Below are 24777 nucleotides of genomic sequence, written 5' to 3' on the forward strand. Positions count from 1 at the left end.
AAAAATTATACATTATTGCAAAATTGTTTTCACAATGACAGGAATTTAGATAAGCAAGAAGCCTGTGCACTCATTAATAGCAATCATTACTCACTACTAGCAATGGCAGATATGACTAGCAGTTGTCAGACATGGAACTTGGCTTATTACACATGGGAACACAGAAATTCCCCAGTCACTGACGTGAATAACAATGCCCACAGTTACAACTGGAGAAACATAGATCTATTATAGAATACACAACTTGGTGGAAAAGTTGTCACTGTATTTATGTATATATGGATATTTATACATATCTGTATGGAATATTGCATGACCATATTGCTTCAAGATTTCTGTAATACCGTTGAGAAGTTGTGTTGTCTAACAGTAATAGTATTACTTGCTGACTCAAAGGTACAGAAGTACAGGTGGAATAGTTGTGATCATCTAATCTATTCCCAAATCACTGTCAGACTCTTCTCTATTGTATCAATTACAGAACTTTCCAAAAAATTCATACTGAAAAGTTTCAACTGCCAGGGCTTTTGCTGATACAATACTCTAACAATATTTCATCTGCTCATGCTTGTTTATGAGCTGCAAATAATTTACATTCCTATTTGTCATTTATGTTCTATAAATATTTTGCAGCCTCTCCTGAGCCAGAAAGATGGTATCAGTTGCTTTCCTCCAGTCTTCTAATTCAGTAATTCTACCAATAAAAGGAGAAATCACATGGTCATCACAGTATGTTCTCTTCACTGAAAACATAGTGGTCATCATACAATTATCTTCTAAGCAAAACTATACAAAGTTCAGGCTGGCAGCCAGTAAGCACACTAAAAGGTATGGAGGTGATTTTGTTCAAGTCCTGATGCTAGGACACAACTCTGCAGAATGCTCTTCGGAGTAACTTCCATTACATCTCTTGAAAAAATTCCTTCTAACCTGCCCTGAAGTTCCTTGATTGGATATAGGCAGTAGTCACGGTCACAGCTCCACGCAGGACCTGTGAGCACTGCTGGTAAGATTTGTTCTCTTGTGCTTGAAATCAAAGAAGTAGGCTCACTTCTATTCTATTGTAGCTTCTACTTCTTTTGCAGTCTGCATCTGGCGTCATTTAACCAAAAATGTTTTTATCAGGTGTCTGGGCTTTGCTAAAGTCTGTGTTAGAACATCAGCAGCCACTCAAGTGACCTCTTTATCTGGAAGTTGGCACTACTGCCCACTTGCTTCTCCTCTGTCTTTTTGAGCTACTAGGCTCTACCATGCCCCTGAACTTAGAGACCATACAAACACTCTTGCCACCCCTGACATGGTATGGATAATCCTAACATAAACACATGGGAGCTTATCAGTCAGCAGTTGATAAAGCCTCTGAGCAAGGATGGATACTTAAGTGTTATTTGGCCAATAGTGCTTTCATTACACCATAGCTATTTACTAACACATACAATTGCAAAAAAACCCTTTGTGTTGCTGCAGCAGCTGTTGAAGATGGTTTCCTAAGGTGCACTTTCCTGAGAAAAACAGTATTAACCTCATTAGCTAGCTTGGTGTTGGTAGCTTGAGTCCTGAATTACTCTGAGAAACAAAAGGACTCTTTCATCTTTTCTCTGTGTGTGGCCAATTTGTGTGCAAAGTTCCCATTAGTGCTAATGGGAACCATGAACATAAATCTTCCATAAAATACACAGAGTACAGAACAGAATTGGAAGTGTCAGAATGTGGCCCTGCTATCATGTCCCTCCTCTTGGCTCTTTGGTCTACATCTGTTGACTTTGAGAAGGAGATTTTGCTCTACGGAAAGAAAAATACTAGCTATTATTTGGGTTTCTGGCAGAAATTAATAAACTGCATTTTTTTAGAACAGGCTTGAGTGATGATAACGCAATTAAAGATGTTGTATATATTTCTTCTGATTTAACGTAAACTTTCTTCCAGTACTTTCTCTCTTCTGCTAAGTTTGGATATGTCATGTAAACTTCAGTCCTAAAGATCACAGCATGTGAAATAATTACAGTAAGAATTAATAAAAATATTTTAATGGAATGTGAAAGAGGTTTTTATTGAATTACTCACTTGATAGCTCTAAAATGCAAACCAGAATAAAGACTGTAACAGGGATAATTTAAATGAGCCTTTAAACATGCTGGAAATATAACTAGATACAACTGAGCTATCATTCCTTCACAGTTTTGGGCTATATTCTGATACTGATCTACTAGAATACTAGGCTTTAGTGTGGTCTGTTAAGAAGAAAAAAATTAAGCATATGTCAAATACATGTATTAAGATCACAGAAACATTGCTGAATAAAGATGTAAATGTTTAGGCAACCACTATGAACATAAGAAATTCTTTTTCTATATTCTTAAATCTTTTAACAAGCTGTGTGAAGAATCTTGCATGCTGCTGTGTATGCTCACTGACAGCAAGTACAGCCAAGTGCTCTGCATCACACAGAGAGCAGAAAGTGGAAGTTGGCTATTCAGAACAAGTGTATCGTGTGAGGAATGCACACCTTGCCTGCTGAAGATGTATTCTCCTATACAAACCAGTGTCAAGGACCAGGTTCTACTGATGTTGGTAGTGCTGATCTGGCCCCTCAGTGTAAAACTTATTTGGAACATTTACTCACCATCTTGTGCTGAATAAATGACAGCAGTGAGACTAAATGGTCCATCCCCTTTGTTGTTAAAAGCCTTCACTTTTACTTGATACTGAGTTGAAGGGGGCATTGATTCATCCTTGTGGACATATCGGCCAATTTCAGGATTAGTAACCGTAACTCTTCTCCATTCTTTCTCACCAAATGGCTTGAAGGCCACTATATAACCAAAGTTATTGCCATAGTGGTATTCTCTTGACAAAGGCTGTAGAGACAAAAAAATAAAATACTAGTTTTTGCTAAACAGCTAGGTCTAGAATGAAATATAAATAACACAGAAAGCACTGATATGTACATTATAAAAACACTGAACCAAACCTCCATTTTTTCCTGGTTTCCTTCAGTGGCTTGCTCCCACACCCTTTAAAAATAGGCTCTCTTAGATCTGTAGTATTAGCATATTTGCTAGGAAAGTGTTTTAAGATCTTTTTCCTCATCTGAACTCAGTGCAACACATATCATGTTACCTCCCTCAGAAAGAAACCAAGTAAAACAGCTGTTGCTAAAAAAAATGACTTAAGGAATGGAGCATAGCGATATGTAACACATACTATGCCAGTATATGGGTCCATGTACATGTGTGGAGGTAGATACTCCTGCAAAAGAGAAAGAGAAAATCTGTGTGGCTGGCCCAAATTATATTAATTTACTGAAAGTTTGTCACCTAGGCAATTGGCACAGCTGATGAAGAAAGATGGACACTTTCAAAGAAAGACTCATCCTACCACTTTTCACTGATGATGGAGGGGATCTAGTTGTTGATTTAGACTACCTAGCTTCTAACTGGTAAATCATTCCCTGAAATGACTCCCACTTTCAGTACCAGCATTAAAGGTACCTATCCAAAATATTTCTTAAAACTATAGCAATTTCCTATACCTAGGAATACTGGAAAATATGAAATTACAGAGGTAATCTGCCATAATGAATTTTTCTTCTTTTACCAAAGCCCTACATTCAGTGATCCCTTCTCAGTCCATGGAGCTTTTACCACAACTGTTAGACACTGCACCCAAGCAGCCAAAATCACATCATTCATCTGTGCATCACGAGGTTGACCAGAAGCATCCTTTGAAAATAAGCTTCCTGCATCACCTCACAGAGATGAAATAGCTTTTCTTGAGGCAAAGGTCTTGGAGCAGTGAAACAGAAAGTAATTATTCTCCTTAGGTGTTTGTCCACTACTGCAGCACTTCAGCCAACATGTGTGAAGATATTCTGTGCAAGGTTTTATGAAAATTTGATGTGCCTCATCTTCTGAATCTATCACTGTAACTAGCTGCTTAAAATAAACCAGAATTCTATCTCATATGCCAAAGTAAGCAGCCTGGATGAGGCCCTAGTCTCAGAATGATTGTCAGCCAGAGCAAACTTTAGAAAGCCAGGACTGGTGCTTAAAAATCATATTCTGAATGGTCTTATATAAAGTATCAAAAGCAGCTTTCCCTCCAATGGCTGCACATAATAAGTAGGTATAAGTAGCTGAATAGTTTGTAGTATCCACTAAAAACTTTGAAAAAGAAAATGGGAGAGGGAAAGACAAATGGAGAAAAATGAGGAAAAATGGGCATGCCACTCCTACCTCTCCTTCTCAGTTCTTTCAAAACAAGACTTAGAAGAGCTTTGATTGCATCTCTGGCTGTCTCATTCAACCTGGGCTTATGAATCATAGCAAAAGCTGAAAAAGGGTTGGCAGCAACATGTGAATCTGCCATACATTTTGTTCTTCTCTTCTTAATTAAGGAGTATTTAGAGTAGCATATGCAAATGTCAGCACATCTGGGGGAATCAATATACATTTTTATCTTAGCCTTACAGATAGATATATTGTTGTCTGTCAGACAGACTCCATGAATCTACAGCCTCTATTCAAAAACCCGTGCTAGATATAGCATAAGACGTTCTTGGGAAATAAATACTTGAAGCCATGCTTAATTTGTCTGACTAAAGGAGCTACTCAGAACAGATGTGAAAAGCATGACATTAGGTAAGAGAAAAAATGAGAATATAAATCTACCTGAGTGTACAGGAAATACTAAAGTGGTCTTGTACTTCTGATCTTGCATTAGTCACTATTCTCCTGGTTATATTTTCTTTGTTTAGTTTGGTCACAGCCAAGTTACCACTATATTGGAAATGCCATGAGTACCCGTCTTTACATGCAATGCAAGAAGTAGCTCTGTAATTTGTTGACGTTTTTATAAGAAAAGCTTGTGAAATAAAATAATCTAGGTCTTCTGTGCCTATCCATTGCATGTGTTCTTTTGCTCTTCAAAAACAAGAGACCAGAATTAAGCCAATTAGGACACATCTACTTCCTAACCTGTTATTAGGGGAACTAAGATACAACCTTTTCAATATATTGTGACAGAACTGTGGACCTTCTTTTTCAGAAACTTATAAATCTTTTCTTCACTGCTAAAAGACTTAGGAAGACTGAATAAATATTTTGTACTGAATTAAAAAACAAAAAAAACCCCAAACCCCAAAACAAAACCCACCCAGGAAAGCCCAAATCTGGTAGCTCAAAGATATGGCTGGCTATTTCTGCATCATACTTGAGAACTTTCACAGAGATATGATCAATCCTAAGTACAAAAAGAAGGAAATATGCACATGGATTAAAATCTGCATATTCATAAGGAGAATCCCTATACAACAATATACGCTCTTGGAATTATGACATCTTTACATTACTTCCCACAAGAAAAAGCACTCTTCCTAGAGGTAATTCAGCTGCTACATTTGAAACAACTATTCCCCAAAAGACACAAACAGGATAACGTGCCTTATGTATCTCATAGCCTTATGACAGTGAACAGAGAGGTCAATAGAAAACAAACTTGGTAATTTTTTCAAGTATAACATAACCATCTTTCTTTGCCAGAGGTAATGCTGCTATGACTCTGTTTTTCCTGGATACTGATAGGCTCTGACATGAATCCAACAATCTTTTTTTTTTATTTCTTCTCCCTAGCTTCCTCAAATACCCTGCAGCAGATTTCAATTCTCTCTTCCATGCTACTTTCGCCTATACAACTTTGTTTATAAATCCTTATCGTCTCGTGCTGGGTTTTGCTTTCCCCTTACCTTGGTGTCTCTTTTCCTTTCCTGCTTTACCTATATCCACAGTATAGGCAAGTTTTCAAAACCATTGTTTCAATAGCAGAACGAAGACTACTGTTTTCAATGCATTATAATGGTCATTATGTGTTTCAATCTCTTTGTTTTAGAATGTTTTAGATGATATTTTAGAAATGTCCAACACATAAACCCCTAAGGTACTCTCTTCCTCATTCCTTTTCACGTATTTTTTAATGAGAAAATTCTGAAAACCTATATATTATATACAAATCCTGTTCTCACAAGACCCAGAGACAAACTATCCACAGGTTTCAGGAGGAGCAAGATTAGATATAAGATAGTACAGGTTTCATGCCATCTTGCATGTGCCATACGTACCATCCATGTTATTGTCAGCTCTCGATTGCTTCCACCCCCTCCTCCAACATCAGAAGGAGCCACATTAGGAGCTAGTGAAACAGAAGAGACATGAAAAATTACTACAAAGTATGCAGCAGACAGCTGCAAGGCCAATGAGCACATGTGGCACACACTACTAAAATAATGATGGTGTACAATCTGCCAAGACTAATGTATAGCTACTGCTTCAGGAAACATGCCAGCTGTAACCATAGCTAGCAATCATTCCTCTTTCTCCCTGTATTATCTACAAATATTTAATTGAATATTCAGGAATGGAAAATTTCTTGTAAGTCTTAAGAGAAGCACACTGTGTATTGTTCTTGTGCTTTCTCAGACGTTGGTATGCCAAGGGCTCAAGCACTGTGGACTTGCATGTGTAATTACCCTAACACACTGTGACCAGTTCCACCTACGTCCATGGATTTACCTGCCGTGTGTAGTGTTAAACCCATGGGTCTATCTTTGAAGCACTAGCAGACTAACTGTATTCTAGACTAGTGGCACATGTCTTCTTAATTATCATGTTCAGGATGGGTAGATGTACCTAAGCAAAAGTGGCACAGCACTTTATAATTTAGTAATTGCATTTTACACTGATATCTCCTGTGTAGTGAAATATGATCTGCTGATCTATCATTGGTGCACAGCTGGGTGGTAAAGCCAGATTCTTTCAAGGACTCCATTATAAATCATTCCTATATTGTCATTTCCCTCAGTCTCTCTGCACTGAGCGCAATGGTTCTATTGCTAGCCTCTGTGGTGTTTGTGTATTTATTTGCTGTCACTCAATACTGTCACAGCAAGTACCACTGAAAACTTAGGACATGACAGACTCCCTACAGGGCATTTAGTATGCCTCAGATGTGCATGTATTAGCTACATGCCCTACCCAAACTGTGTTCTTCGCGTAAAAAAATTCTGATAGATCAGGCCTTTTCTCCACTAATCAGTGAAAGTCATAGTGCTCTTGCACTATGTAAGTAAGATGTTTGCTGAGGCCTTTCCTGAGGGTCAGCTGAGGAGAAACACAAATCAGAGCAGAACTAATGTTTTCAGACAGGAAAAAAATATGTAAAAATGAATTTGAAATTGAAATCAGCATTCAGTGCATGGTTTGCATTATTTATTTCTGGCCTTTCTGAAAATAAATTAGTGGAGATCAAGACTAAACATACATATGACAATTTGAGAGGAAGCTGGGGTTTGTTAATCGACCTTGTAGTCACACTGTGTAAGTATACAGCTTTAGAGCTAAGTTAGAAGCAGAGGATTGCTAGAACGCCTAAGTAGTCAAAGAAGATAGACTGCCAAAGAACAGAAAACACCCGACTGTTTTAAGTCTAACAAGTCACTCTTTCCAAAAGAATCTTCCTCATTCTCCCAACCATTAAACCCAGGCTTCTCTGTCTGTTAAGACCAGGTAACTAATTTAGACAACTATACTTAGACAATTACTCTTATGCACCCAGAAGCTAAAATACATAAAATCAGACCTTGATCCATTGAATTTCAAGAAATCACTGTGAAATGTTACTGATGAAGCAAGCTGTTTCATTAAAAATAAAAACATTGCACACAGTCTTAGCATGCTAATAAGTTATTGAATTTAGTTATCTACCAGAAGAGAGACTTCAAAATTGAAAAAGACACTGACAACTTTTAAGTGTAACAGACATTATTTGTCACCCACATAGTACAACAAAGACACAGCCCTGTTTGTTGCTGTTTAACACAGAAAAAATGTTAGCAATAATAACTACAATATGTGGACTTGGCTTGTTGTTTGTTATTCACGTTTTTCAGAATTACATGAAAATGCACACGCAGTTGTGCATACTGCTTCTGTAGCACCCTTGACACTGACAGTGCAACCCAAATTCTACTGTTGCTTATAACTCCAGCTCCTGGCAGAAAACACACTTGGGTGCAGAAGTTAATCTGTAAACTGTAAATTATTTATACCCTATTTTGGCATGGCATGAAGTGGTGACTGATGCCTCAGAAGACTCCATTAACATTTTGCATGGTTTGCCAAAAATTGTCTCACAGTCTGCCAGAGCATGGTGCTGTGCCTGGGGAATCAGACAACAGACTAATAGACTACTTCTTGCAAAAGAGGTACATTCTGCTACAAAACTGGAAAGCATGCCATTTCTGGGAAGGCTACAAGAAATGCCATGAATGTGGCACACTGCAAACTGCAGGACGCTACCCCTATTCCACCTGTTAGCATTATTTCTCTCTTTATCTGTGTCTTTTCTAACATTTTAAAAATGTCTATTGTGCACCAGGCATTCAAAGAAGCATGTGTAGATTTTTTCTGTAGATTCTTGGCCTTCAAATGCAGCTCTTGAGTCATAGACATATGATGCTAGTAGTCAATTTTCTAGGCAGTGATTATCTTTTACTTTAGTATTGAAGTTCTGTGGCTTTTCCTTCCCTATCCAAAATAATTTAACCAATTTCTTTTCTTTCTCCCCAAGCAACAAAGTTTTAATGGACCAAATTTGTCTTTAATGAATGTTTTGAAATTTACAATGCAAATACATTTTATTTTGAAAATACTATCTAATCAAAGTTATGGCCTAGCAGGTGTAATTGCAAAAGTTAATTTTTACCTCTGGTTTTTCATTTTTAGTTTCAAATCTCAAGCTATGGGAAACAATTGTAAAAAAATCTAGATTGCAAGTGGGTGCTACTGTGGGGTACACAGGCCTTGCTGGATACACACTTTGTGCAGTGATACATTACCCCCTAGAACACTGATATTATCTCCTCTGTACAGTCAAACCAGAATGTATTATCTGGAATAGTAACATCTAATTCCTCATTTTGGAGAATTCATTTTAAAAAGGATGTGCCTGAGCCTAAAGAATATCCTTAAATATGCTCTGAGCTATTAACTCTGAATAACCAGACTGATAAGAGAGTATGTTGTGTTGGATAATGTCCCATATGTGACTTGAAGTAAGAAGACACCAGACCAAACCTTCAATCACAGAAAATTAGTATTATCCAGTAGAACACACATCTTGTCATGTATTCTTTAGTTAGAATGCAAACAAATGGCAAATGGACATTTTCCTTCTTAAATACATGCATGTTTTTTCATAAGTCCTGAACCACGGTCCCAAACGTGCATGCGCTCATACACACACAACCTGACTGACAGATACAGTGGGGGAATCTCTGAAAGATACAGTATAATTCTGTTTCAACAAAGCAGACAAATTTGCCATATCACAACCATTTCTTTTCTGTCTGCTTTGATGCTATCACATCTTGATAGTTTGGTACTTGCGTACCACAATCTCTAGTAGGGGGTGGCTGAAAATATATTCTCTGCACTTGGATCTTATAAGATGCTTTTTTAAAAATAAAACCTAAAATTACCAAATTGGTGAATAAAAATGTAAACATTGAGAAACACATGACAAAAACTTGACATTTCTGTTTACGTACGAGCGCCTTCAGTTCTAATCCTCTGTGATGGCATACTAGGTTCTCCTGTCCCCAGAGTGTTTGTTGCTATTATTCGGAATTCATATTCCATCCATGGAATTAAATCGATCACTGTAGCAGATTCCATATTTCCTTCAATATCTGATGGGTCTAAAAAAAAGATTAAATGCTTCAGAAAACAGAATTTTCACACTTAGGTCCGCAACAGTGTGGTTGATTGCAACAGAACTTGCACTATTCTTCAACCACACATAGACAACTACAGGAAACCTGATGTTGTACATTAGGAATACCACATTTTACAAGGAGTACTCACAGCAGTGACTGGGAATGTGGAAGCTATGACACTATCCTGGATAAACCCTCATACACTTTTAAGTCTTAACTGGGTGTGAACTAGTACATGTAGTTACAAGATTTCCTTACTAATTACACATGGTAGCTGTAGAATTTCATTTTATCTACAGACAAATGCAGTGAGAAATCTGTAATGCAGAAACAGTAAAATAAAAATTCATTATACAGATAGGCAATGGCTAGACATGTAGGGTTCAATCAATTGATTAAGAGTGGTTTATAAAATGTGGTCCTAATTTGCTGCACCTAATTAGTGAACGTGTTACAACTTGCTATCTGGTTCTGATCAAGAAAGGTAAATGTTCTTGTAATTCCTGTGAAAAGACCTGTTCTTGCCATAAGGATGAGCATTTTCATCATAAATAAAATGAGTAACTCATGACTGACTGCAATTCACAGACAATAGGGGCTGTTTCTGTAGCTGTCTGCAGCTATGGAAAGACAGAGGATTTTCATTTATATACAAACGAGTTGTTTGTCAAAGTAAAAGTATTGTTTTCAGAGGAAGATGAGAACTGAGATATTCTGCACTGGAAAGGCAGATGATTTGAAATTAAAATATAAATGCAATGCCTGCAAAAAAAACAGGCAACAACCAGTTGTAACAACCAGTGTAAGCACTAGATAATGACACAACTGCCCTCTTCCTAATGATCATTAAATTTTTCATTCCAAAGTGACGTCCTGAAGGAGAAAGAAACACACTTTCCATTTTTCTTTCTACCTGCCCACCACGCTCCCTCATCCTTACTCAAATTATTTTTCTGTCTAGTCAGTAGAGCTACTGCAAACCTCCCATGTCATCCAAGCTGTGATATAAACTTGACATTCCTTCAATGTCCTCCTGGGCTACAGCTGATCTCTTAATTTAATTTTGCTGTCCCACAGATTCCAAGAACGATTATGAATACTTGGCACGATGAGAATCTGACCCCCTTAATTGGAAAGACCAACATAAATGTAAACAACTTATTACATAACCCATTTCCATACTGTAGATTAGTAGAATACACTTCTTTCACAAAACACACTCAGTATTATGAAACCCGAGATGAATGATTTGGTTGGGGGAATAATGCTAGTAGTAATAATAACAACAATATTTCCAAAATGCAGTGCCAAAATATATTTTCTTTTTTCACACATTGAAAATTCGCAGCATTAACTGATAGCCTAAACATTTGATGACAGATCAATTTGGACTGTTCATCATATGTCATTAATACAAAAGTTAACACTGAGTCAAAATGGGAGCAGCTCAGCAATTAAGTAAAAGATTGCAGTGGCGCCAGTGATGGTTACTATGGTGATTTTACCTCTTTTGAGGGAATCATCTATTTATCAAAATTCCTCAGTGTGGCTCAAATGAAAAAGTAACGATTTTGAAAACACCAGAATAGTTACTTTCAACTTCTCAGAAATTAATAATGTATATCTTTTGTGCTAGTGTCTTTAAAAAGAAATTCAACAATCTAGATTTCTCCCTGTCCCACCCAAGATGTGAATCCCGCTCAGCATTCTTTAGGGTAAGATTCAAAGTCTGACTGCATGTCTCAAAGACTATCTCAATAATTCTGAGAAGCAGAGAACTTCAGAGATGCAGAGAAGTTCATCCCATCATGCCTACAACACTGCAAGTAGGGAATGTTCCTGAGAAGTGAGAGAGGTGGTTTCAAGTCTCTGCTCTGAATCAGTGAAAATCTGAAACCAACACTTATGTTAACTCTTACACCTCCATTTCCAGTTCCAGTAACACACAGCACAAAACAGTATCAGTTGCCACCTGAAATTCTTCACATTTCCTTATTTTTTTAAATGGAAAACTAAAGGATGAATAGGAAATAAAATATAATTTATCCTGAAAAAAGCAGAGACTAACAGGATCCTCCCCCCTGCAGCTATTGTTACTGAAGCAAATAATCAGTTATTTGAACAGTTCTAATTTCTACATTAATTTTTTTTTTTTTTTTTTAAGTTCAAAGAAATCTATTCTACAGAAGCCATTAAACAAGATATAAGAGGTAAGAAGGGGCTGGGGAACTTTCTGGGTTTATTTTCCAAGCTACTTTGACATAAAAAATATCAGTGCTGACTGATGAAGACAATTATATCCAATAGAACTACATATACTACATAGTCTGAAAGAAAAATATCATTTAAGGCAGATGGCCTAGTATTTCTAACTTTTTACTCTAAAAAATGTAACAGATTTTCAGCTCAATATGTCAGTCTATTTCTTACACATCTGTAGTTTCAAGTGACAACTTAAATAGAAGACAATCACTGAAACCATTAATGTTCTTAGAATTTAGAAATGCTGAGTATGGGATATCTTAATTCCACAGGAAAACACTTAAATTGTAATTCATAAGGGTGGGATAATGAAACATATCAATAGGAAAATTCTGTATAGCTTGTGACAATCTAGCCTTCATAAAGATTTCAGAGATACTGGTAGCTTAAAAATATTTTAGAATTTATGCTTTTATGTTAAATACTGAAAAAAAAATTATATTAGCATGTCCTGTACTCAGGTAGGTGCGTCTTAAACTGCAATTTTGTGGCACAATGATGACATCCAGTGGTTAGAAGGATAATCTTAGCTATGTTTTCTCTAGGGGTGCCAGTTTTAATGCAACTGGAACTTATTCTGCTTCCAGGAAAAAGCAGACAACTTTAATCAGCTTTCTCCATAACAAATATAGAAATGAAGACACCCACTTGTTATCTAAATTAAACTGCAAATAAATTTTTATGATTCCAGTAGTTGATGTTGAATGTTTTAGGTAACAAGGAAAGAGGCAAAAAAACCAGGTAGCAACTCTGGCCTGCTCTTTTCTGTATTTCTTGATATTCAGTTCAGGCCCTCCAAATGCTGGTGACAAAACTGCTGAAAACACACTGACAAGACAGTAAACCTGCAGGAGACATTAACAGAACCCCTGGTTTCCTTTTATTGTGATTATTTTCTGATTAGTCAAACTTTCTAACAATCATACTTTAAAACTTATTGTCTTTATTACTTCTGGCATTACTCTTACCTGTTTTGGCATCTTTCCACTCGTCAGACAGAAAGGTTTTTGACTGGATAGTGTATTTAGAAATAGGACTATGATTGTCTGTTCCACGACTCCAGGTAAGTGCTACAGCAGTGTCTCTAATTTCTTCTACTCTTATACCTCCAGGAGGGCCTGGAGGACCTGGGGAAAAAGAGGGTTCAATTAACAAAATAAGTATGCTGAAAATTAAAGTTCATCAACTTTTAATACTCTACAGAGTGATTCAAAGGACAGCTGCTCTTGCATTTAATAACAACCAAATAAAACTTCCATGATTCTTGCCTAATCAATATTGAGATATTCTTAAATGAAAAGATGCTACTTTGAAACTGTTGCTGCTCATTTTACAAAGCAAAATTGAACTCAGAAAAAAACGCAAAATTGAACTCAGAAAAAAACCACAAAATTTTCCTTCTCAAATTCCACCTAATAATGACCTTATTGGGGGCCCACCTTTAACCTACACTTCTGCTTGTGCTGTATAGGCCCTGAGTGCAAGTTATATGGAAAACCTTGTAACTTATTTTGGAGAAAAATAGTATCTTTAAAGAGAATTCTATAGATCTCTTCCCATTTTTCTTGGCCTTCATATTAGCTCAATGCGGTAAAGCCCTCATCAGACTCAAAGTTCCTACAAAGTTCTGGTTTTGTTATTATGCTTCTGTTTTATATGATACAAAGTTATCTGATACGTATTAACTGTTGTTTAAAAACAGATACAATGCATTAGAACTATTGAGACATTTTCTGCTTCAACATTCAGAGATAGTAATATGCCAACATGATTCAGATAATTATCCAACAATCTGATTGAATGAGGCCCAGAGAATATTAAAAAAACCCCAAGAATACCATAACATGTTTCCTGCACTATTTACAGAGAAACCACAAAAAATCACAACAAAAACAACAAAAAAGAATGGAATTAGATTTCTATGTCAGATTTAAATACAGAGTGTGCCAAATGTATCTTCAGCTCTTGAGCTCTTTATTTTCTCCATACCACTGAGCAAAAGGACTCAAATGAAATTAACTGAATCAAAAGCTTATACTACTGTGTGTTGTTGTTTCTTGGCTTCAATGAATATATCCTTCTAACAAGCAAGCAATTTCATCCCTTGGACCTCCTTTCCAGGTAAGGACTAAATACCTCACTGCACGTGGAAACAGCTTCTTACTCTTCACAGAGCATGCACAAAGTAGAAGTTGTTGTTAAGAGCTGATTTTTAAGATGAGGGCTGTTGGTCAACTCTCCACCCTGGTAACATGCATATTTGCTATCACAGCTCTAAGGATACAGGTAGGTAAGGTCTGATGAGAGACCCAGTCTCCCGCAAGACTGTTCACTTCAGAAGCCCTCTGGCTGGAAGGTATGGAAAGGTTTATCAGTCCCAATAACTTTCCTTCTTTCTTCAAATGATACCTCTTACAGCTTCTCACCTCACCATCAGCTCCTGAAAACGGCATGTCTCAGGAAAACCAAGGGCCAAAGGAAAAGGGAAAGGCTCCATAGGAAAGCTGATCCAGGACCTACAACTAACCCCAAGGTTGGTAGCTCTTTCAGCAATGGGCCATGGTTCCACTGGGTCCAAATATAGTGGGCAGAGCCAGGTACTGATATGGCAGTCCCAGGTATGCCCCCATGGGCAGTGAACTGGGTGCATCCAGGTGACAAACTGCTGCATATATCCAAGCAGTCCATCCAGGAGGCAGCTACCCACAGCACAGGCTTGAAGCACATCCAGGAGGCAGGGCCAGAGACAGAGCTGGAAGCAGGCACGTCTGTAACACAGCCCCAGGGAGGGCAACACAGGGCCAGTAAGGTCTGTAGGTGCATGCAGGGGCTGCAGAGTCTTCAGTGTACTAACGTCGCTAGCAATTTAAACAAGATCACATAGAACAATCCATATGAACTGTTATATTGTTTTGTGGACAGACAAACCATCTTCATGTGCCTGCAGTGACAGTAGCTATCCTTTACCACTCCACTGATGAGATGCTCTGAAACACATCTCTTTGTTTTCATGCTCTGCTCTTGCCTCCTCCTTACCAATGCAGTGAAACTACAATCCCACCTTTGTCATTTTTCATAAGATATTTACTCTTGGCCTGGTAAGATGCTGAGTCTTACACTGACAAAAAAAGCAGCCGTAAGCAGAACTGTGATCATTGTATTAAAATCCAAATTTTGAGAATAAAATGAATGCTAATTTCTTCTACAACACAATCTCTGAGCAATGACTGGGTTGGAAAGGGGAATCAGAAGCTTGATAAAGCACCTTGTCTCTCTTTTAATTTTTAAAAGGAATTGCTTACATAATACTGAGGCATATGAACAGATCCTACTCTTTTACTTTGCAGATGTATTCTGTAGTTTCATCACTTACCATATTTGCTTTGACATTTTATCCAAAACTGATGACATTTCATGGGCTGTTAATACCCAGCAAAAATTAAATGCAGAAATACTCAACTGCACAACAACCTCAGATGACAGAAGTTCAGAACCACGACACTAGCTATACTTCAGCTGCTTCACAGCTCTATGGTGTAACTCGAATGTTGGGCAAAACACAGCAGCAAGGCAACTCAAAGTACAAGTTATATCTGCTTTGAATTGTCAGCAAAACAAATCATTAGCACTTCAGAATGTGTTATGCCCACAGGCATAAAAGAGAGCAAAATGTCCAAAGTACATTAACTCATGCTATCAAAACTTCACATTGTAACAGATTTGTAGGATACATACTGTTATGAGCAAGAACAGCATTTTGAGACTGCAGTAACACTTAACAGACATGAATCAGATAAAAACTGAGTGATAAACTTAACCCCAGATGTCTTGGTTTCTGTAATTTGAAAACTCAAAATCCTTTTAATGTAGCCCAATATTATACACAATAATTTAATCCATGCAGCTTTATGAAAAATGAGAAGTGACTTAGAAATGTATCCAGCGGATACATTGAAATGATCCTTGAAATTTATTTTTAATAATGGACACCAAATTAAACTATGTAAAAATTGCTTTAACATACAGAAAATATCCATAATCAAAAAATCCTTATTGCTTTTCAGGAAAACATATGGTCAGTTAGACATCTAAATGTCTGCAACAGAATCAGTACCCTGAGTAGACTTTTATGACTTTGCATGTTTATGCACTTCTCATTTTAATTTCTGCCATCTGTTCATGAGAAATCACATACCCTAAACAATCAGAAACACTCCTGTCTTGGTGTCTTGTCTGGGTGAAAACCAGCCCTATTTCTGTATTACCTGGAGAACCTTACCTCTTACCACAAGGTCAGCTGAAGCTGAGGAGTTGTCCACAATTGTCTGAGCAGTGCACATGTACCTCCCCGCGTGCCGCAGCTGAACATTTTTAATCAGCAGCTCCCCATTGGATTTAATCTGTCACAAAAACAACACTTGGTGAAAGTGGCGAACACCCCTGTGCAGGTACATGATACCTGTCTACACATCTCTCCCAAATGATTTACAGTGGTTGCTATTTCTAAAAAGTGCTTACTTTGAGAAGGGATCACCCTCAAACATACATCTGATTTATAGGATAGCTGTTGAAAATGTCCCTTGTTTCCTGAGGATCTGCCGTTCTTTACTGGGCATGAAAAAACCAGACACCTTAGTAAATTATTATTAACAAGTCAACATCTCCCTCTTACTTTTTGAAGCCCGTATCTGAACATTAAATTGAGTCAAGATTTTGTTCATAAACCACAGTCAGATGATTTTTCTGCAACATTACTTGCTTTTTTTAAGCACATTGGCATGATAGCATGTCATGGAGTCCTACTAACAGAGCAGTTGCTGTTTGGCTCTTCCTTTTTAATCCTAAAGCAGTACCTGAGTTTTCATCTCAGAGAGGCTACAAGCACAGCCTGAACAAAGATGCACCAAGACCTGCCCTGTACTCCTCTGCCCACCCTTGCTGCTGAGGCCCCTTTCAGGCTGGACATGCTTGTCCCCCAGCTCAGCTCTAACTGCTCATTGGCAAACAGCAGGACCCCCAGGGAAGAAATTTAGCAACAAGGAACAAGGCTCATATACTCATCATCCCAGACCCTAATCCGCCCTTAACACTCTTCACCAATGCCAGACTATTGGGAAGTACACAACCATGTTTTCAGATGGCTGTGTGGTCCACTGGCTACCTCTGGCTGTACAGAGAGGCAAACAGGATACAGTGTTTTTGTCCTATGACACTTCTGAGTAACCAGATGTGCACCCGTAAAACAACGAGTACAACAGAGACCACTATGTGCACCACAGCTATTCTTAATGAAAAACACATTTTATGTGAAGACTTAAGTGTTAGAAAATAACACACTTGAAATATTTTGTTTATCCATCCTGCATTTTATTACAGAAAAAGATTACTAGGCTAAATCAATGAGTTATACATATGCTAATCTTAAAGGGATTTCACAAAAAAAAAAAAAAATGTTCCTTCCAAAATACATCTGAACTTCCATGGGAGTAAAAGTGCTACAAAAAATTAACAGATGGATTTATACCACACTATATCAATAAGGGCAACATTCAGATTTCCTAATTCACTGAAAATTTTTCAAAAATATAACTGAAAAAAACCCCAAAATCAAACATTGGGATAACTTACTGCAATCCATAGACCTTTACATGCAGGAACAAAAGTTGCAAAATGGTATGTACAAAAAGAAACTGCAAAAATATTTAGGTGTAAGAAGTGTAGTGCTACCATTATTGCAGATTCTGGGGAACAAAAAAGACCTTCAAGACAATCTCGAATATTATGGGCTGTGTCTGCATTTAGACATTCAGAAGAAATGAAATAAAGCTATGCCATCCAGTTTCTGGTTCCTGATTGAAAAGGATGGGGAAAAAAGTAAGGTTAAATCTTTTCCAAGTGCTCTGAAACTACAATGAGAGTTTATAGTCTATATTTAGGGGAGAGTAAAATACCCAGATAACACTACCCTTTTACTTTCCAGACTCCAGTGAGGATTTTGGTTGCCAGCTTCAACTTCTGCTGGCATAAAATTTCAGCACAAACTGAAATCTGTTTAAGACCAAATTTTTTTGGTCTGACATAAGAATACACATATTTAAGAAATTACTGTGGTAAATAAATAATTGGATAAAAGAAGAATCAAGCACACATGAAAGAAAGTGCTTGATTCTGGCTAGCAATACTTCAGCTCACTGCCTTACAGGGTCAGCAAGAATGGCAGGTTACACTGCACCTTCTCTCATTTTGAGTGACACAAGTGCTGTTAGCAAGGATCAAACATCAGCTGGATCAGTGAACAATCCAATATTCTTGATATATACTAGATCATTTCTCTCTTAGTTAGTATTAAACTATGTCCATGTGTATAAATATATTCACACTTTTTACTCAAGGCTAATACGACATGGCTTTTAATTTAATTTGTCAAAGTGCATGAAGCCTACAGAGATGAGGTGAGTCTGGGGTAGTGTCATTCCTGTGCTGATGCGTCCCCAGTTTATTCATGAGAACTCCAATGAGACCTGTCACAGACAGCATCCTTTGAAAATCTGCTGGAATTACTGCATAAGTGAACACTGTCTGGCTGCCTGGCTAATCACATGTGAGCCCTACAGTGTGTGTGGGTTTTTGTTTGATTTTTTTTTTTTTTTTAATTCTGCTCTTATTGGTTTTGGTTTTATTAGAAAGGACAAACAGATCCCTATTTGACTGCTGTGTATAAATCCTTTATTCATTAACACTAAATGTCATCCTAGAAAGAACCACAGTGCCTGTGACTCTCTGATCATTGCTTGCATTTTTATCTGCAAATAAACATAAGCAAATGCTGGGCAAAGCAATAGGGTTTAGAAACAGAACAGAATTCTCATAATAATATTATTAATTTAATAACAAATGATCACAAAGTCTTAATAGGACTAGTACTCATTAATTTCTATGTTAGCACTTTAATTAAAATACTTTATTGTATTTATTAATGATGTGCCCATATACTTGCCCAAACAATAATTTCCCTTATGGGGACTTGGTTTTATAACCTAAATTATGAAAAACAGATGGAAAAAAGTAACATAATTTTAAAAATCATCAACCTATAGATATGGTGTTGTACCTTCTTGCTTCAGAAGCTCTCCTGGAGCAAGGTTTTATGCAGTTGGTAATGAGGCTTTCCATACTTCAGAAGAAGCCAAAGTTCTTGGTGGTAAAAGAAGAGCTTACCAAGCAAATAAAGAGTGCAGACATCAGCAAATTCTGTCCACAAATTAGATATGAATGTACTGTATGTTTTCATTCAAAAACCTCAGCTTGGCTATGTTTAAAAATGCCTTCCTTAACTCAGAGAAGACTGAATCACAGACTGGAAATAGTGATAGCAATACTCACGGATGTTCCAAGGGTATCTGTGGTTCACCACTCAGTACTTACCAAGTTTCAAGCAAATACTTTCATCCTATAAGCCCTATATTTATGATTTAATAGTGATGTCAAAAATAGAATTCTATGACCTATTTCTGATAGTCACTGTTTTTTCTGACCATCAACTTTGCCAGTGCACTAAATTGCTGAAAGCCATCAGAATGTGTCCTGTGCAATTAAGTATCATTTACAGGAATCGAGTATTTTGATTGAAAGTGCCATCTATCCACTTTTGTTGGGCCCTCAGAGCCAATAAAGGAACTTCTGTTAATGTAAGACTTATAAGTCCTTTGTAATAAAAAAGCTAACTTGGCAGAAGTAGAAGAACCTAGCAAGCAGAGACAGAGTGGGGTTTTTTAATTCAGGTTCTAAAATTAGACATCTGAGCTTCAGCATTGTTTAATACACAGTAGAGGTAAAATGGTAAGAGAATCAATAAGAAGTAATCTGGAAGAGATGGGATTTTTGGTGAGGAGATTAGTTTGTCCAAAGCTAGAAATAATTTTTAAAATCTTTTTCTACTACCTGTACCTAAATCTAAATGAGTTCATGTGAATTGGTTTGATCCTGCCAGTAGATAATTGGGTGTGTGGTTGCTACAACCAGAACAGATAATCCAACAGCTGTTGAGGAAAGTTAATGCAAATGTGATTATAGATGTTTTCCTGATACTGTCATCAGAGATAACACGGGGACAACACCAGTGCAACTCTATTGTCTTAATCCTATTCACCTGAGACCTTGTTTTGTTTTATAAGCCATAGTTACAGATAAATAAAAAACTCAGCAGGACAATGATGACAGTCATTCCCACTACAGAATCTTTTCCTTCTGTGAGCTATATTTATATGTAAAGGATATACAGTGTTAATTCTACACTTGAGATGTGGACTGGGAAGTATTTCCAACAAATATATTATTCTTCTCCATTCAGCATACCACTGAGAATTCCTGAGGACACTGTGCTTTGTACCAGCATCCCTGCGGTAATGGGCCTTGTTATTTCATTTACAACAGCAGAAAAAGCCTAGGTACTTGCTCACTTATACTCATGGCTCACAAATTTATGGCTGATGACAAACTTCACAATACACTGCAAACTACATTTCTCTGAGCAGTGTTCATACCTGGCTTTCTCAGCTCCTGCTACCTAACTAGGGATGGTACATGAATCTTGGTAGCCTGGTAAGTCTCACAAGCACATAAATGGTATAGTCAACTGTTTTTGAAGAGTATTTTTTAATTCTAGCACAGAAGTTGGCACATCTTCATCTTCTAAACTAACTACAATTTTTGTGCCATAAGTAAAGTTTCCTCAAAGGCTTCTGTCAGAGAAAACTGCTTGTTGGCTTCACCCTCAGCACTGTATCTTATGCTTTCCTTCCCCTCCTTGCCCTTAACCACTGACTCCATCCATCTCATTCCATGCTCACTAGGTTACTATTAGGCCATTGCCTCTAAATATTACTCCAAACCTAGACAAAATATGTGACTTCCAGCTCACTCATGTCTAAAGCACTTCCCTAATACATCAAGGCACTGAAAGCAGTGTATGTCTCAATACACTCAAGTATGTCTCAATACTGTCTCAGGTACCTTGAGAGAGTCCTGGAACGCTCTTTCATTAAAAAAAACAGTAAGCAGTTGATTTGGTTGGTCATGCTTCATCAGCTATCACCTGCCACCTTACTACATTCAAAAACTGTACTAAATGAGCTCACTACAACTCTGGCTTTGTTCTAGTCCATACATAACCTCTTCTTCTTAATCAGTGTGCAACTGAGCTTTCCTATTTTGACCAACCTGATTTCAACAACAAGGTGACCTCTTTAGTGGGTGAGGGAAAGGCTGTGGATGTTGTGTACTGGACTTTAGTAAAGCCTTTGACACCATTTCCCACAACATTATCTTGGAGAAACTGGTTTCCTATGGCTTGGATGGGTGGACTGTTTGCTGGGTGAAAAACTGGCTGGATGGCCAGAGAGTGGTGGTGAATGGAGTTACATGCAGCTGGCAGCTGGGCACCAGCAGGGGTTCCCCAGGGCTCAGTAACTGGGGCCAGTCCTGTTTAATATTTTCATTGACAATCTGAATGAGGGGATCAAGTGCATCCTCAGTGAGTTTGCAGATGACACCAAGTTGGGCAGTAGTGTTGATGTGCTGGAGGGTAAGAAGGTCCTGCAAAGGGATTTGGACAGGTTGGATCGATGGGCCAAGGCCGATTTTATGAGGGTCAGCAAGGCCAAGTTCCAGGTCCTGCACCTGTGTCACAACAACCTGAGGCAGTGCTACAGGCTGGGGGAAGAGTGGCTGGAAAGCAGCCTGGTGGAAAAGGACCTGGGGGTGCTGGTTGACAGCAGCTGAACATGAGCCAATGTGTGCCCAGGTGGCCAAGAAGGTCAATGGCATCCTGGTTTGTATCTGCAAAGTGTGGCCAGCAGGACCAGGGCAGTGATTATCATTCTGTACTCAGCACTGGTGAGGAGGCACTTTAAGAACTGTGTTCAGTTTTGAGACCCTCACAGCAAGAATGACATTGAGGTCCTGGAGTGAGCCCAGAGAAGGGCAACAAAGGCTGGTGTAGGGTCTGGAGCACAAGCATGATGAGGAGCAGTTGAGGGAACAGGGGGTGTTCAGCTCGGAGAAGAGGCTGAGGGGGGACCTTATTATTCTTTACAACTACCTAAAGTAGTGAGGTGGGGGTTGGTCTCTTCTCCCAAATAACAAGGGGAAAATTTGTCCTGGAAAGGGTTGTTGGGCATTGGAACAGGCTACCCTGGGAAGTGGTTGAATCACCAACCCTGGAGGTATTTAGATGTGTAGATGTGGCACTTAGAGACATGGTTTAGAGGTGGAATTCACAGTGCTGCGTTAACAGTTAGACTCAATGTTCTGAAAGGTCTTTTCCGTCCTAAACTATTCTATGATTCTATAATTCTTTCTAAACACTTTACCCCAATTCTTCAGTTCTCTTGAACTTTCCATTAATTTCCTGGTCTACAGCAGGAGCTAGACTACACACTCTGCAAGGAGGATTACCAGGGAAAGCAGCGAAGAAAAATAAAAATTAAAATCCCTGTATATTTTCTGCTGCAGAAAACAGTGGAATCATAGAATCATTGAATAGTTTGGGTTCAAAGACAGATTTACACAATAAAATTAAGTGTCTCCAAAGCAATCTACTGAAGCAGGAACATGCAGTAGAATAACTTTGTCTATCCATGCCCAGCCAATGAACTGCAATTTAAAATACTTTACAAAATACTTTACAAAAACCAGGCAGGCATAAATCTCTACTCCTCTAATCTGATTTTTATAGTTCAACTTGTTCTTTGTTGTTTACAAAACCATCAGTTTTGGAGAAGAAACAAACAAAGTGTTTCGGCAAACACTGTCTCCAACCTAGAATTCACCTCACCTCTTTCAGAAATCTGTAGTGTGAATTTTGGCATCTGGACTAACCACCTTTAATAGTTAAACAACAAAACAGGCCCTTCCATGTGTGTTGTACTTAAATGAAAAGTACCTGTCTGGCTGTGTATGTTCAGAATATTATGAGTGTCATCCTAGAAGACTGTGAAGCTTTCTGTACTTCAGAGAGATAAAGTAAGAAGAATAATATTTGCATAAGGAAAAAGCAAGCTTTTGAGTATTCAGAGAAGTCTACACTACTGCAGGTTAACCACATGATAGCTGCAGGGATACAGAGCTGGTTATGCACAGACACCTTGGATTCAGAAGCTACTTCAAAGCTGAATCGAGCCTGAGCTATAGGTTCTGCAAATTCTATGCTGAATGTGTCTGCCTTTGTGCCATGTACCTATGAACACTGGGGAGAACACTGCAAAGTCAGAATCCACACCTCAGAGTCAGTGTGGATTCAGCAGGTCTTAATTCCTGCTCTGTGGCAATCATGACACAGAGGTGTGCCAGCATCAGCTTGAAAAATGCCCCCTTCATATGAAGGGGTAACAAGTCAGTTGTCTCTATGACAAAATTCATCACCTGGTCTTACTGTATCTTTCCATCACCACTTACTCTTTCTTTGAATACTTAAAGAAGAAAGCTATTTGTAAGCAGGTCAAGTTCCTGAACACTTGTACAGCAATTCAATTTAACTTATTAAAGATAAAATGGTGAAAAAAAATCAGGGTTTCAGGTTCACTGATATCACTTAAGACAACTAATAAATAATGTAGCAAACAGAAATACTGCTGGTATGGAAAGCATTTTAAAATGTATTTGTGTCATTATGTCACTAAGACAACTACAACTTAAATTTGGACTCTTCCTAAGTCTATATTCAAGTTTTTGACCTGAACCAGTTAAATTATGGAATTCCTTTTCATGACTATCCATACAAATGGACTAGTAGGGCTCAAAAGTACATTAAAAAAAACCAACTTTTTTTGGTAATGAAATTAAAGAAATATTATTATTTGGATACTGTATGTATTTTTTATATAAATATCTTAAAAGTAATCTTTTCAATCTTTAAAAATACATGACAAAAAGCAGATCTATAAGTTACAAATGAACAGACATTAGAGTTTTCCAGATTACTTGAAGAGCTGTATCTTTTTTGGGACTTGAAAAGATGTGATGATGTATAGTTCCTCAATCAAATAATCAGAGGAACAACCACACATAAAGTTAAAAGTAATCAATTTAATAGTAAGAGTCTGAAGATTGCATTTGATTCTTTGGAAGCTAACCAATTATTTTATTTTTTTCTTTTTTTCCACTTTACATACTGTTGTCACAGGAAATGAAAACAGAACTGACAAATGTCCTTTTGAGAAATTAATTTTAGTACTAATGTAATGCAAATTAGCTTTGCCTTCAGCAATGACAGAGATACCAAAGCTTGCATTTAAAGAGAGAAGAATTATGCAGGTGTTTACATGAATTTAATTAGCATTTCATTATGTCTATATGACAATAATAGTATTATTTTGAGAACTGAAATACTGTGACTCTATCAAGTTTCAGCAACTTGATCTGCATAGTCACATAAATTAATAGTGATATTATCTGAGGGACAGATGAGGATCCTTCATCAACAGGAAATTATAGCACAGAGCACATGCTTCATATACCCAGTAATCTTAATATCCACAGTGGAATATCTTTTTCTTTTGTGTTTGTGTAGGGCTGGGTAGCAGGACGTTTCAAGCCCAGCAGTTCGGGCTGCTGCTCTCAAATGTAAACCAGCTCACCCTTTACATCCAAGAAATCCTGAGCAAACCTGCCACCCAGTGACTTCAGCTCAGAACTGCCAGGGAGAGGGAAACTGGCAGGAGAAAATCCCTTTCCTTGCCCTTAATGCA

The 24777-nt window shown here is 37.7% G+C and overlaps 1 protein-coding gene across 1 annotated transcript in view; it reads right to left on the reverse strand.

Moving 5' to 3' along the window:
• Positions 1–24777, reverse strand: part of CNTN1 (contactin 1) — a gene marked incomplete at both ends in the record, with an annotated part of 130038 nt that overhangs the window by 19880 nt on the left and 85381 nt on the right. The window contains 5 exon segments of the mRNA XM_082280428.1: positions 2624–2858; positions 6116–6186; positions 9602–9751; positions 13000–13158; positions 16311–16431. Of these exon segments, the coding sequence (XP_082136554.1) occupies positions 2624–2858; positions 6116–6186; positions 9602–9751; positions 13000–13158; positions 16311–16431 (736 nt within the window).

Source organism: Coloeus monedula (genome assembly GCF_965178545.1).
Source record: "Coloeus monedula genome assembly, chromosome: 4".
Taxonomy (NCBI): Eukaryota; Metazoa; Chordata; class Aves; order Passeriformes; family Corvidae; genus Coloeus; species Coloeus monedula.